Source organism: Ptychodera flava, chromosome 6 (assembly GCF_041260155.1).
Source record: "Ptychodera flava strain L36383 chromosome 6, AS_Pfla_20210202, whole genome shotgun sequence".
Lineage (NCBI taxonomy): Eukaryota > Metazoa > Hemichordata > Enteropneusta > Ptychoderidae > Ptychodera > Ptychodera flava.
Genome location: NC_091933.1, coordinates 29,058,163 through 29,074,285, shown reverse-complemented (window position 1 = coordinate 29,074,285; position 16,123 = coordinate 29,058,163). Strand labels below are relative to the sequence as shown.

The window sequence follows — 16,123 nt, the reverse complement described above, 5'->3', positions numbered from 1 at the left end:
AATCACCATCCATCAAAATCTATTCTGTGCCTTTGTAGTACATACATACATACATACACACATACATACACATTAAAAACGTCGAGCCAAATGGGATGGAGAGTTGAAAATTTGCATGTGAGGCTGGAGTGCTTGTATATTTCCGAATGCTGAGGGCAATTCTTTCACCCTCGCCCACCAGAAATAATGACGGGCGTAATTAAAGCCAAATCATTTAATGACATTCAAGCTCACCTTCTCTCTCCTGAACACCAGCCACAAACTGCGACAGAGACACAGCTTGAGCAATCATCGTTGTAAAATGTACAATTTGCCAACAATGCCTTGGTCACAGCTATGGGATATCCCTGTGTGTGAAATATAAATAATAGAATCATAATAATTGATAAAATTGTACGTATGTATGTATGTATGTATGTATGTATGTATGTATGTATGTATGTATGTATGTATGTATGTATGTATGTATGTAAGTACGTACTGTATGTATGTATGTATGTATGTATGTACGTATGTATGTATGTATGTATGTATGTGTATGTTAGTATGTATGTTGTATGTATGTATGTTATGTCTGTCTGTCTATAGTATGTATGATGTATGTATGTATGTATGTATGGTATTGTATGTCTGTCTGTCTATATGTATGTATGTATGTATGTATGTATGTATGTATGTATGTATGTATGTATGTATGTATGTATGTATGTATGTATGTATGTATTATCTATCTATCTGTCTGTCTATCTATCTATCTATCTATCTATCTATCTATCTATCTATCTATCTATCTATCTATCTATCTATCTGTGTCTCTATGTATCTATCTATCTGTGTCTCTATGTATCTATCTATGTATTTATATAATATGTATCTATATGAAGTAGCTATAGCTTTGTGTCAAGTTGTGCATTTCATTGTGTATCTGCTCCCAAGGATCAGGACTTCTAAATGATATGATCTATGATAAAAACTTTAAGTAGGCACTGTTTATATTGCATAATTATATCAAATAATGGTTCAAACCCCAAATCCTATGTCACTTGAAATATTTTCAAAGATGAATACATGGGAGTTATCTAGATGGAGTCTGATCAGCGTGTTTTGTACCCTACATCCTTCATGAGGTTCATCATAATGAAATTCTTGAAAGATACCAGCTGCAGGCGTGATGACATCCTGTAGAAAACGGAGTAAATAATTCATATCAATCATACAGCTCCTGATAAAACCCAGCACTCCTGCAGAGTTGAGCTGAACTTGTTCGCTATGATTCATTCACGTATAATCCATTCACGTTTATTATCAACAAACGTTACACTTAGTCTGTCACCTATGTAAGAATATCGGAATTCTCTCTCTCTCTCTCTCTCTCTCTCTCTCTCTCTCTCTCTCTCTCTCTCTCTCTCTCTCTGAAGGGAGGGACAGGATTGTTTTCTTTATCCAAAAGTGTCTGTTGTGACAGGGGTGTTTTTATGATTTTCCGATGCAACATTTGTTCACATATGTGAATTCTTACTGGTGACGATGGGATGTAGAAGTCTAATCACTTTCTCGTCTACGTAAAGATACATATGTGATTCCCATGCGATACATAAACAGTATGCAGTGGTCAACTACTTGGAAATAATCCCTGAATATTGACAAATGTGGCACAATTACGACTTCTTTGAAAAAGAATCCCACTGTGTACAACTATCACATCGGTACCAACACTCTTGTCAGATTTAATCATCAGAAAGACCTTGGTATCGTATTTGGCACAAAACTGTCTTTTAACAAACATGTTGACAATATTGTTGCCAAGAAAAATCGCACTGCTGGTTTTAACAAGCGTAACTGTGGTCTTGTTGACAATGCTCCTGTTCTTCGTCGTTTGTGCGTAATAACTGTTCCGATTTTTACATGGCAAACATGGCTTTCATTAGGAAAGCAGTGAGTGGCGTAATTGTGATTATGACTTACTCGGCAATTGTTACAATATTTAGATTTCGTAGGAATAATTTTGAATGTGCATTCCTGCGTAGATGCCTTTTGTCACATTTTAATTGTACATGATAGTGTGTCTTCCTTTGGTCTCAATACTCATCATTTGAGTGCCAGAAGAAGGGACCTAATTTTTTACCTCATAATAGAGTCGACGTTACAAAGAGAGGGTTCATTGGTCGTATTATTTAATTCTCTTAACACTACTAGTATATTGATATCTTTGCCAATTCAAAGCAACTTTACAAAACAAAAATCTTTGCGGTTTTGTTTATGTGATTTTAATCATTCTGTCATCTGTTTCTTGTATATAGTTTCTTCCTTTTCAATTTTTTATTTTATTAGATTTATATTTTATATTTCATATTTTGACTTGTCTGTAAGTGGCTGACAACTGGCGTTGTTGACGGAAATAAAAGTAATAAAATTAAAACATTTGAAACGGATAAAAACATATTGAAATTAGGACTACTCTTCATTGATTGATATTGTGCATGCGATAATTTTGGGCTCAGTTATGTCTGGCAATACTGAATTAAACCAGATAAAACCACATCACATACAACGAAAATTAATGTACGATAGTCCGGCAGCCAGTGGGATAAACCTTGCTTTGTGGTCTTAAGTTTTTTCTTGGTGGATTTCGTTTGTCAAGACCACCACAAAAGAGAATTTAATTACTGGCCCTCTGTCAGCATTGAGCAATTTGAGAAAATTAGCATAATCAAAATGGCCGCCAGCTTATTGCACTTTGTATGAGAAAGAAGACTCAAATGGCTTTATACATACTGTAACTTTGTTTTTCTCGTTTAATCACCAAGCAGTTGCTGACGGCAAACAGGAACATAATATTGGCATATATTTTTTGAATTACATGCTAATTTGCATAATTTCAAGATGGCGGCTAGTTGTAAACATGTCCGGCAGCCAGCAGCCAGTGGGGTAAACCTTGCTTGTGGTCTAAAGTTTTTTTCTTGGTGGATTTCGTTTGTCAAGACCACCACAAAAAGAAATATAACTACTGGCCCTATGTCAGCATTGAGCAATTTGAGAAAATTAGCATAATCAAAATGGTTGCCAGCTTATTGCACTTTGTATGAGAAAGAAGACTCAAATGGCTTTATACATACTGTAACTTTGTTTTTCTCGTTTAATCACCAAGCAGTTGCTAACGGCAAACTGGAACATAAATGTTGGCATATATTATTTGAATGACATGCTAATTTGCATAATTTCAAGATGGCGGCCAGCTGTAAACAATTCTTTGTTAAGCGTAACTCTACATTATTATCATTTACTGTACTTTGTGCAGTTATTTTAACACAGTAGCTTTTACATCACTGTTTTAATAGTTGCACGTACATAAACTTCTTTTTCTGTTGCAAATTTAATGTTGATAATCAGACATGTAAGCAGCCGACTAGTTTAGCCTTCGCCCATTGTCGAGTACTTGTCTGTTTACTTGTAAAAAGATATAAACTGATGCCGACAGTGTTCTGGTAATTGTGTTTCACTCTGCCAAGAGCCTCTGTTATGTTTCTAAGTAAGTTAGTGATCTTTATGCCTTTGCTAAAACCAACCTTAGTTGTGATTTTCTAACCGAAACAATGATTAAGTAAGGTGGGAACATTTTCCTAGCTCGACTATCAATGCATTTTATGTACATTTAAGAAAAAAACGTTGTGATTTACACTACTTTCGAGGTTGATATGGAATCTGCTGACGTCACATTGAATCCATGATTAGTCACACTTTGTGTTCAGAAAAAAGACTATGGGTTTGGAGTACAATGACTTATAGAAGATATTTCCAAAGTTACTCGGGTTCTCTAAAGGTAAAAAGGGGAAGGCGGCTCAACGCACCATACTATTTTTGAGGATGTTCAGTTTTTTCGTATGTTACTCTTAATATGTGTATTTTTGGGGGGTTTATTTTTGGATGTACTATGACGATTCGTCGTTCAGTCTGTAGTGTCAAAAATCATTTGTGATCCATTTTAACGTGCATTTCGAAACTCTTAAATGTGAGTTCTTCTTCAGTCTCTTAATATTGTTATCCTTATTTTGTTCGTGTATGACCTCTAGAATTACATTTGTTCATTTAGTAACGAAACTATTATTGATATATTTGGATCTGAATCCAATCCAGTGTGAGATTGTATATTTGTATTGTCTGTGTATGGCCTGTTTTCCTTTGGATGTTGTTGAACTCTCTTGTTCTTTACTTATGTGTTTATTTGTTTGTTTTTTCTCTTTTTCGTTGATCCTTTGCGTTGATTTTGGCTCTTACTGCAAGTAATTCATCTTTTAAGTTTTGTTTCTCTTGTATGCTATTATTGGTTTTTCCAGGGAACAAAAACTGAAGACGTTCATCGCTTTCAATTATTTGTTATTTCATTGTTAGTACTTTTATATCGTTTGTTCTAATTTGTGGACTGTATTTGGTTGCGTACGTATATTAGTTTTGTTATTATTGATTTTCCCTAGTTTGAGGTACGATTCGCACTTTGTGTGTCCAACTTCCTTTTTCTGATTGTGCGATTTCTGTGGTCTTATAACCTTGTTTTGTTTTGTTTTTGTTTTTTGTTGAAAATTCAACTTTCTTGTCAAAGTCTTGGTTATTATTATATGTTGTTACACGGGCATATCTCAGCAATTTACCTTAATTAAACCAGTAAAAATACCTTTTTGGGTCGCACGAGTTCTGGCTAGATATTGAAATGGTCTGTTATTTTGGTGTGAGTTTTTGTGTCAGAATTCTCCCTTCATTGTATCGTTGACTTTGTAATCATTAATGACACTTTGAGGAGAATACTCTATTGTAAATTTGAAAGTTCAGTGTAACTTATTGATGTTAGCCATAAATTCACATTCAGCTCAGTTTCTGTTCCCGTATAGATCATGAAAACATCATCTCTGAGTCGTTTCCAAAAGAAAAGTCTACTTCTGTGTAGTTTAATGACCTCAGTTTCAAGGTTGTAGAATGTTGTATTAGCGATTTCCGGCGAAACTGGTGACCCAGGCTACAGCCACAAATCTGTTGGTAGACGTTTCTGTTAAATTCAACCGTGTTATGTTGCAGAAATATTGTTAGTCATTCTTTAGTGGAACGCTTCGATCTTTTCTTTACATTTTACAGCTGTATTGATAGTTGATACTGAATCAAGTGCGTTTGTGACAGCTTGCTTCAGTTTGTGGAGTATTTGTGTACATCGAGATTACATCCAGAGTGACTAGTAATGCATTATGTTGTATTGTTATCTTGCTTAGTTTGTTGGTAAAGTTCGTTGCGTCTTTAATGTACATTGGCTGGTTTTGTACAATCAGTTTTAAGAAATAGTCTATCTTATGTATTCCGATATTTTGTGTGTTGGGCTAGAGCAGCCATAAATAATTTGGACCGTGACGACAAATGAATTTTGCTGATGCTGGTGACTTTTTTGAATTTTTGGAGTGGATAATACGTTGGTGTGCATATTATGTGTAATCAAGGGATCATGATATTTGAACTTATCGTTTGTCTATTTGTTTATTTTAGTACATGTCCGTGTAGTTTTCTGGTTGTGTTGTCGCTGTCATTTACATGCACTTTTGTATCGTAATCTCTTTTGGCTTAAAAGTCTGTGACTTTCTTCAATGTAATCTGTTTAATTTGATATTGCTATTCCATTTCCCCTGTCTTTATCTAATGGTTTTATGGTAATGTTATGGTTCAATTTGATAGTGTTTTAATGGCATTTTTTCTGCCTATGTTATGTTAGATTTGATTGTATTGAAATGAATTTCGGAATTTTCCAGGGATAAATTTTAAGCCTCTACTCAATGTTATTTCAGGAGTTAATAGTTTAACACAATTGGAACTAATTTGGGATAATTGGATGGTGACGTAATGTCGATTTAATCTTCAAATGTAATCTAATCTGCTTTTCTTTTATATTACACACTTGTTTTTACGAGTAATTTGCGATACTGCAACATTCAGCTATATGGCACCGAACACTTTTCAGAAATTCGCAAAATATGAAAATCCAATTATCCCAAATTAGTTCCAATCGTGCTGTTTATATTCCGAGAGATATTTTAATACATTTAGAGTTCTTAGGGATTTGTATTTGGTACGCCTATTTGCATCTTATTTTTTGTTTGTTTCTTTAATTTATTCTTTTCTTTTGCTTCCATTATCAGAGAAGATTTCCTCAATCTGTTAAATTTTCTCTGTGTGTATTTTGAATATGATGGCGGCCTGGCCATCGTATTTCAATGGTAGTTCTTTGGCTGAAAAATTTGGTGGCCCTGAAAAAGAGCCCTTTGGTTTGGTTTGGGGAAGTAGTTTTTTGTACGTAACAACTTATATTTTGAGTTTATGTGTAAGTTGTTATTTGACTTCTTCTTCGAAACGTCCGAGGAGCTTCTTTGCTTGTTGTATTTGGTCACTTTCTGTTAAAGATTGTATTCCTTGTAAGACTGTTGTGGTATTTTCGTTTGCCAGTTATTGGACCGGTTATATTTGTGTTCGGGCACATGTATAATGTTGAGAGAGCTGTATGAAACACGGAGCCTACTTTTACCTCGTTGTAGACTTTTTGTTTCGCCAGTGTGTCCCAACACTGTGTCCAAAATTATAGAAGACGAAAATATTAAACGTATTACGAGTAACATAGGAAAACACTGAATATCCGCAAAAATAGTATGGTGTGTTGAGCTGCCTTCCCCTTTGCCGCACCAATTCATTTAGCATTCATTGTAGCATTGTTTATAATCTACTTTGGTACAGTTCAAGCTTTCCTATAAAATATGGTTTATGTGTTAATTTATGCAAATTAGTATTTAAATTTATTCATCTATGATTACTAACCTTTTTTTAGTTGAAGCACTAATAGAAATGTGCTTTTACTAGCAGACTTTAACAATATAAAGCCTATTTCTACTGCTTCCAATGGTAATTTGTGATAATTTGGCGGCCATTTTGTTTATGCTAATTATCTAAAATTGCTCAATACTGACAGAGATCCAGTAACTATTTTTTTCACTTTGGTTATCTTGACTAGCAAAATCCGGTTTAAAAAAAACTTAAGACCCTAACACAAGGTTCAGGACAAAAAGTGGATTTGGCTGCCGGACTACGACAGTACAAGATACAGAAACCATGAAAACCAACCGTGTGTATTTTTTCCCAAGCAATGCGGACAAACACTGAGTGACTTCCATAGTTACAACGTAACCCATCCTTGTGTCAACGACGTCCATGAAGGATCGACCAATTATGGGTACCGTTCCCGAAAACTTTGGTACATTATCCGGTACATTACATTCAACTTCCTTGGCATTAACTTCTGACTACAATAAAAGAAAATGACAAAAATGAACATAACAGAGAAAATTTTTCAAGAGTCCAATAAGTTGAAGTAAATCTATTTCTCTATCTATCTATCTATCTATCTATCTATCTATCTATCTATCTATCTATCTATCTATCTATCTATCTATCTAAATAATATATATACAAGCTTGAAAACATTTGAAAAACCAACGAGGAGTCCTACCTGGGAAACCAGTCATTGCAATGACATAGTCCCCGCTTGTAGCTGGGAATTAGGTAGTGGAAGTAACAAAATTGAAGTCAACATGATCCACATGAAAAACGACATTAGGGTACCCAAGACCTATCCGGGACAGATGCCCATACTTGATTGTACTGTAAACAAGTAGAAATTAGTATGAAAGGCATAGGGTTATGTCCTTTTACCAGGTTGGACAGAATTAAATGGCTATTGAAATGTCAAAAATTCAACTTATCTACAAAAAACTGGTCCTGGCATGCTCAGTGATGGCTGTTGACATAAAAATCAGAACAAGAGATATGACCCAAAATGCCCTATGTTCACTGCAGAGGAGACTTATTATACATAGCTATTGATACTGCTAAGTGCTTTCTTGACCGTTAAACCTTTGTATGATAAATATTGGCGTCAAGTGTCATCAGTTTTAGTGCAGTCATTCTGGATATAGATCACTAATTACAAACATTCTTCTCTGTTTAGAGACGCAACTTTGTACGGAAAACAATGAGGTTATGCCATACCATGGTGGTGAAAATGCCCAGCAAATCAGGGCTGCCACCTTAATTACGAAAAGTCGTTAAATAATTCATTAAGTAATTAACCGACAGGATGTTGCTAGATGTCATTGCATTCTATTAAAACACTCTAAGGTCATCATCTGCACCAAGTTTCATCAAATTTCCTGCAGTATTTCTGGACGTATGATTACAAAAGCTTACTAAATATGCATCTTAGCAACTAATTGACATAATACTTCTACACATGTCTTTGCACGCTATTACTGCACTTAGAGTTAAACATCTGTATCACGTTTTCTTCCCTTTGATGCAGTATTTCTGGACATATCACACCAATAAATTAGGAACGTTCAAATTAGCAATTGAGTTAAATAATGGTGTTAAATGTTTTTGCAGGCTATCACAACACGGTAAGATAAACATCTGTACCGCATTTGATCAAATTTTATCCAATAGTTCTAGACATCTAATCACGAAATTCATTAAATATGCAAATAAGCACTTAATTGACCTGATATTGCTAAATGTCTTTGCGTGCTATTACAACGCCGTGAAATCAACATCTGTGTCGAGTCTCATCACATTTGATGTAGGATTTCTAGACATACCACACTACTTAGGAAAGTTCATCAAATATGCAAATTAGCATTTAATTGACAGAGTTCTTCTAAATGTCTTTGCATAATATTACAGTAGTGAAAGTTCAACTGTTTACCAGGTTTCATCAAATTTGCTGTAGTTTTCCAGACATATCACACTAATTAGACAAGGTAATCAAATATGCAAATTAGCAATTACTGAAACTGCTAAATGTCTTTGTACACTGTTACACTACTGAGGCTTCAACTTCTGTACCAAGTTTCATCAAATTTGAGCCTGTAATTCTTGAAAATCATAAATGATTTGAGTGTCCTTACAAATTCACGTTGGGACAAATTTCGAATTCGGAGTCAGAGAATACAAGCCTGAATACCAGACATCAAGGTTAATTTTGGATTCAGATTCAGAGGATGTAGCTCTGAATATCAAAAAAAGTGAATCCTTGGTAGCCAAATTTTATTGTTTTGCATAAGCATGTGGCGTGCATTGGGAGGCCCTATGGTACTATACTTAGGCTAAGTTGTTCAAAAATCGCTTCACAAATGACTGAGAAATCGCTGGTGACGGATGCACGGACGGACGGACACGACCTAATCTATAAGTCCCCGCTGCTACGCGGAAACTAATAAAACTACTTTAACACTAATTAGGAAAAGCCTTCAAATATTGTGCATTGCAAAAATTAATTAAGTTAGTGCAGAGAAATCTTAAGTAAGAAATAATCTTTAAAAAACATAAATAAATTATTTTCTATAGCACAACATTATTGATCAATCAATACACATGCATGTATATTTGCATTTTTACATCTCATCACTTGAGTGTAATCAATGAATACAGGTTTTCGGTTACAATCAATAGTTGTATAACTTGTGTGATATTACAAATACAGTTGTAGATTTTTATCGGTTATAATATATCGTGGCTTGTGTTCTAGCATCATAATAAATGCATATTTGATCTACATTTAGACCATTATCGATTGTAAGTAAGTTGCATCTTAGAGCTATTATGTTCGTTTCTTTGAACCTCTAAGTTTTCAGCTTTTGGATAATTGATATCTTTTTCAGATGTTAGATTATTATCATCTTTTACGGTTCATTACCTTTTCTAAAGGCAGTAGAATTTTTTCTATATTACTTGTGAGAAAAACACCTGCCACCGTTATATTCCTAAATTATTAGTAGTTTATTTAAATCTTGTGTTCGTATCGACTGGTTTAATATTCCTTTCTTTTAATACTATAGTTTTCGAATACTCGTACACTAACACCGCAACGGCAATATACATTTTCAAAATGAATGTATGGTTTTGAAAACTTATGTAAGCCAGTCATGAATACGTCAAGGGCAATAGAAAAGCGACAAATCCTCGAAAATTTCCATAAATACTCAAATATGTATAGAATTCAATGATTTTTCCATCGGATTCGGATTCAAACGCTACGATACCAGTGTGCCTGGTTCAAACCACTAGTTGCATCTCTGCCACTATAGTCTGTCTGCGATTGAGTGACATTTTCACAACAAGCTTTATCAACAATACTTATAACCAATATCCTAAAGGGTTCACACATTCACTTAAATAGTGCGCCGAGAAAATATATTGTACATGAGGTATTGTAGTAAGGTTAAGACACTGACAGCATCCATGTTTGCGTTAAAACTTACGTTCTGTGGGCACGTAACAGTTTGCAAGTCAGGGGCGGCCGATTTCATGTCAGCTCCATTCAGACACACGTCAAGGTTGCGGAGGAACGCCATCTCAATGTCAGCCATAGATGTGACGCAAAGTACATCTCTTGACATGATGAAATATAGGACATCTTGACCCACGTACATCTCCAAACTAGGAGTAGCTGTTGTTAGTTGGGCCATGTGACCGCTTGACGATACAACACTGTATCTCCCTGTAATGTCTGATTACACTGCAGAGGAACTTCCATGTAGGAGGAATATGATTTGTCCGACTGACACACGCGAGCGATGCGAGCTTCTGTCCTAAACTCGTCCAAATCAGCTAACTCGAAAGAGCCAACGAAGTAACTAAATCCATTGTGGCCAAATCCGTAAACAAATAAATCGTCCTTGGCGGAAAATTCTGGATATGAGCGAGAAAACGACGAAAGAAACAAGGCCGACTGTTTGTCACCGGATTCAGAACTCGAGAGAAATTGCAGGAAGTTCTCATCTAGGGTACTTTTTCTGCTCGCGATTCTCGGTACTTCGTTTTCGTTTTCGAGGAAGTTTGGCATAGTAGCTATAAAGAGAACATCGTTGTCGACACCGGCAAAGAAGGCGAGGATGTTTGTCTCTGTCGGCGTACATACGATCTCCCCAAAGTAAACCACGCCTAATGCTGGCACCGTGACCTTTTCGATCAGTGTTAGTGTGTCCAGTTCATAAGGTAAACATGAATGAAACGTGCACACAATCAAAGATCTCATTCGGTAATCAATGATCATAAATATCACGATATCGTAGATTATTTCTGTTGAACTCATTATGCGCAGGTCATCACCGTCCAGTCGATGAATCATGTACGCTATATTGATAGTCGTGGCCATATAAATGTCCCCGTTTTCACGATTTACCACTACGTAGACCAAAGCGCCATCAACGTGAGCATTTTTAACAGACGCTAGTAGCTGTGCCGGTACCACGCACAGGCCAACAATAAACATAAACTGACTCAACACGAAAAGCATTCTGGCCTCCACATGTAGTCTACAGCTGTAGTTCTTCAGATTACTGTTCTGCTTCTTAGTCAATGAAACAGATGTTCGAAAACTATTTATTTCATTTCTTTAAAAAAGGTATTCAACGACAAATATGCTGAACAAACCTGTTGAGGGAAAAATAGTTGTTTATAAATAATCAGCATAAAAATAATGATTGTTGTGATGATGATAACGACAATGACTATCACCATTATCATCATCATCATCAACAACATCATCATTATCATCAACATCATCATCGAATGATTTAGTCTGATGTGCAACATTTTAAATATCTGATACTTTCAAAGATTTAACTGTAAGCATTCTTTAGTCTAGGAATATGGTGCGTGCACTTTTGTCGCCATGCCGGTTAGAAGTATGAGTGCGCACAAGTGACATAAGGCGCTGTAAATAAAATTTGTTTTTTTCCTGGCTGGCAAGGCAATCAAATAATTTAAAAATAGCATTTCTCTTAAGAATAATTGGATTTCCCAATGCATCATTGGTGATAAATGTATTCATTGCTTCGCTTCGATAAAGTTTGTGTGTGCGATGTGTGATAGTGAGCGTAGGAGCGTGAGTGCTTCACGAACTCTACAGCGTGTGGAGCTGTCGCAGTCAGAAAAGTAACAACTTAGCCGGTTATTGAACCACTCTTTTTTGTGGGTGGGGATTTGGCCGAGCGGTTCTGTCTCTTGCTTCTCCGCTAGCTGACTGATGCCGTATGTTGTGAGTTCGAACCCGATTGAAAACTAGCCGTATTTCCCACACATGGAAGACTGCCTTACATTAGTATTACAACACAGTAAGTTGCAATTTGCTTAAATTGCGTACTATATTGCTATTTTAACTATTTTAAAACCAAATCCCAACTCAAGTCTAAACGACGGGGCCAGAAAGCACAAAAGAGTCATGGTAAGGGCCTCGTCTTAAATGAAAGAGAATTCACAATTGCTGTAAAAAAAATTTCAACATTATCAACGATATGTGTGCACGCAAGGAATGTATTAGTAAACTAATTACTTGCTATTTCAACTCACGAAGGGGTCAAAAACAAACGTTCTGTACAAAAATACCAAGAAAATAACAGAAGCGACGTTACAGCTTTTCCGCTGGAATCTATTCTTTTTTGTAGTATTCACTCATTACGAACAATATTGGAACTTATTTAGGGTAATTGAATGGTGAAGTAATGTCGATTTAATCTGCAAATTTAACCTCATCTGCTTTTCTTTTTAAGTTACGCATTTGTTTTTATGAGTAATTTGTAATATTGCAACATCCAGCTCTAGGGCACCTAACATTCTTTAAAAATTTGAATAAAGTAAAGATCCAATTACGACAGCTAGACAAGTGAAAACACTGTCTAAACATGTGTAATCTTACCAGAAAGGGCACATTTTTGGTAAAATCATAACTACCGATGAGCACTTTAGAAAAGATGTTAATATATTATTGAGATGCCAAACTGCGAAAACTCAAGACCTCTCTATTATGTTTGTTTGATTGCACATCTTCCTCAGAGTTGCACGCAATACATTTACATAATTATCTATTACTTTAGACTTCATTCGTTGTTTATTGTTATGGAAGTATCTGCAATTATTAATATTTACAATATTGTCTATATCATTTAGCCACATACATAGAGTGCAGTCTCTTTTGACAGTCTTTGTGATATGATGAGCACAGACTGTCAGTTATTGAACTTACACAAGAGGTGTCTCTGATTCGAAGAGGCTATGCAAACCTATCAAAAATAGTATGTCACACAATACACCGATAGTACTTTGTCTGGGGCCGATTTGCTATGACAACGGGCGTACTTTCAAAGAGATAGCTGTTCCCAGACGTATTCTAATATGGCGCACTGCCACATAAGTCTTTCATTTCGGATCTGTGCGAATATAGTACTTGGAACCTTTTGGAAATGCGGAATCAAAAGACGAACGATAGCCCATCTTTAAGTTTGTCAGTTGAACCTTGTTTATTCCCGACCGAAATCCTTAACCCCGAACACACTCACGCATACATTAGGGAAATTCAGGTTAGCTAACAACAAAACCATTTGAAATTACATCACTGCATAGCTTGGTAAAGGCATTTTACTTTTCATTGGCATGCTTCTTTGACTGTTGAGTAATGTACACATTTCCTTTTTCGAAAGCACCAAGCGTAGGACTTTTCAACAAACCAAATGCTCAAGCAAATATATTTTAAAATGCCGAGAGTAATCATCACGATGACATTTCGCACAGAAAGATAGTCCTCTGAGGTTCTCTACAGATCGCTAAAAGCCATTTACCACAGAACAGGCCAGGCTAGAATGCACATGCGCAATGACCCCAAAAAGTCGGCTGAGCGATCAGATGTCCATCTCATAAAGCTCGCTTTCTTTTTTATGGTAAACATGTGAAATTCTAAACTATTATTATCTTTGTCGATTGATGACCCTGCATGCTCAATTCAATTCAAGCAGCATTTTGGGGTACAGGACAGATGAACTTCCGAATGTTTGCAAGTCGACCAATCCTACTAGATAACTTCGGGGTTTTTTGGTTTCAATAAAAAGTAGAACAGCTCGTAATACCGAAAAAAACGTGAATATGCGATAAGAGGTTGAAGGAAACAGCACCAGCGATCGAGAGTTGGTCGTCTGGGCTCCACTTCCTTTTAGGCAAAGAGTTTTCCACAAAAATCAAAAACAAATTATAATGTCCCTATACCTTAGTGTGCTTACTCGAGCATGCCTATCCGAGTGAAGTAAGTCTAGTTTGGATTTGGTTTAAACCTACTTGAACAAGTTTCGATATAGAATGTTTCTCCGAATTCAATTAAACGTGTACACTTACACCAATGCGCAACCTTTTTTGATGAAGCATTTAACACAATTTTGCTCTATCGAAAACAAGCACGTTTTCAAATTGAGCCTACGAGCAAATGCATGTTATACTTACGAGATCAATCTTTGCGATGATATTCGAAGCAAAAGAATCGTCCACCAAGCTTCAACAGTTGGCTCGATGCATTATACAAACGAAACGGCCAGGTTTGAAACCTTGATTGCGCATGAGCCATGACATATAAGTTCGACCGGGCAATCGTTCATCTCATAAAACTCACTTCCTTATTTGCAGTGAAGTATTGAATGGTCTTACATGCTCATTTCAAAGAACATCCTGTCGTGCAAAATCAATGAACTTCCGAAGTTTTGCTCGTCGACTGAATTAGACACTAATGAAGATTACTGGGCATAAAATTTGCATATGAACCAAGATTTTCCTGGAAAACTATAAAAGCTTTTACCTTTAATGAATCCCTAGGTTACTAGTGATAAACATGAAAGGCTGCCTGGGTACCTGACCGATTTGTCGTTCATCGCTATTTGCTTAAAAATAAATAAAGTCAAAGTAATAAAGAGAATAATTATTTTTGAAACTGAAACAAACATAAATAAACCTTTGATACGCTGTATGAGGCTGAATGAAAACGTTGTTTTGGGATTCAAGAGTCGACCCTCTAAGACCTACTTCCTTTTTTGTAAAGAATTTTGCCGCAAAAACTCAAAAGCACACACTAACTATATTGTCCTCTGTTCAGAGAGAGAACTCGCGTCGGAGGAATGTACGTGCATGTAGTTTGGCTTTGATACACATGTACAAAAGTGTAAACACCAAACCTAGCGATAGAAAATAGATGGTGTCTTCAAGCTAGGCCAAACAACGTACTTTAAACCAACACGTAAAACTTTCAGATGTGGAACTTTATGCCAACCTATGGGGATGGAGAATTGACCTTAGCTAGCCCATTTGAGGTTAATGACCTAACCTCTTTTCAGTCTCTTCTGAATCTGTGGTTGACCTTACCAGAATCTTTGCTCTATTTACAAAAATAAAATAGGTAGACTAGTATTTTCCATCTAGTACAAACCTTTGCCACTTCTATTTTAAATGTGTTAAATTTTGACGATAATATTATTTACTTCAACCTAGGTTTCGATTGAAAGTCATTATAAGTTAAAGAGAACAAAATAACATTCATTACATGACCCTACATACCCTCGTTAATCCCTTCAATTCTACTTTATACAGTTTACGAAAGCGGAAGACGCCACGCTTTAAAGAATAGATGAATCACAGCCAATAAATTACCTGACCAATGCGATTCTTTTCAAGTGAGCTTATCGTCGTGAACTTAGACCGGGGTCACTGAAATCATAAAAACGTAACCCTTGATCATCAGGGGTAAAAGTCATGTCAAATTTAATCGTACATGCCACAATATATCAAACCACGTTGCAATAAACCTTACTATATTTTGCCACAGAACAGCGTCAAAGCTTTGTACATGAGCATTTTTGTTCGAAGAACCCCCACGACCCTGGTTCCCTTACTAATAGTAACACCATTTTACAGTGTGATTGTATTAATTGCAAATTTCCATACCTGAGGTTCGGAGATAATACTTAAGTGTCCATAATATTCATTTTGCCCTGTAAATATGTGGCTTGGGGGCAAAAATTCCCTTCACTTAAATCTTACTTTAAGCCTTGATTGTAGGCATAGACGCTCATAATTCATTAACTGTCATCACTAAAACCATTTCACCTGTGTACCTTTATTTTGCTAGCCAAGAATATAAAGAAACATAGAGACGTGCATTTAAGCTGCAGGATTTAACCGTGTGACCGATGTAGTGAATTACGATGAAAAGGTCAGGTGACAACTGCGCACTTCC

The 16,123-nt window shown here is 36.0% G+C and overlaps 1 protein-coding gene across 1 annotated transcript; it reads right to left on the bottom strand.

The window, feature by feature from the left end:
• Positions 1-245: 245 nt before the first annotated feature.
• LOC139134320 (uncharacterized) lies at positions 246-14,425 on the bottom strand. The gene is made up of 5 exons (XM_070701204.1): positions 14,344-14,425; positions 10,335-11,508; positions 7,144-7,322; positions 1,027-1,179; positions 246-347 (listed from the first exon to the last, which is right to left on the bottom strand). The coding sequence occupies exons 2-4, from the start codon at positions 10,539-10,541 to the stop codon at positions 1,095-1,097; spliced, it is 471 nt and encodes a 156-aa protein (XP_070557305.1). The 5' UTR covers positions 10,542-11,508; positions 14,344-14,425; the 3' UTR covers positions 246-347; positions 1,027-1,094.
• Between the last annotated feature and the right edge of the window lie 1,698 nt (positions 14,426-16,123).

Coding starts and splice junctions, on each gene's coding strand:
- LOC139134320 (XM_070701204.1), bottom strand. CDS start 10,541: ATGGCCCAACTAACAACAGCTACTCCTAGTTTGGAGATGTACGTGGGT. Junction 7,323..10,334: donor CTGTTACGTGCCCACAGAAC/GTAAGTTTTAAC, acceptor CTTTTATTGTAG/TCAGAAGTTAATGCCAAGGA. Junction 1,180..7,143: donor CTTGGGAAAAAATACACACG/GTTGGTTTTCAT, acceptor CGTTTTCTACAG/GATGTCATCACGCCTGCAGC.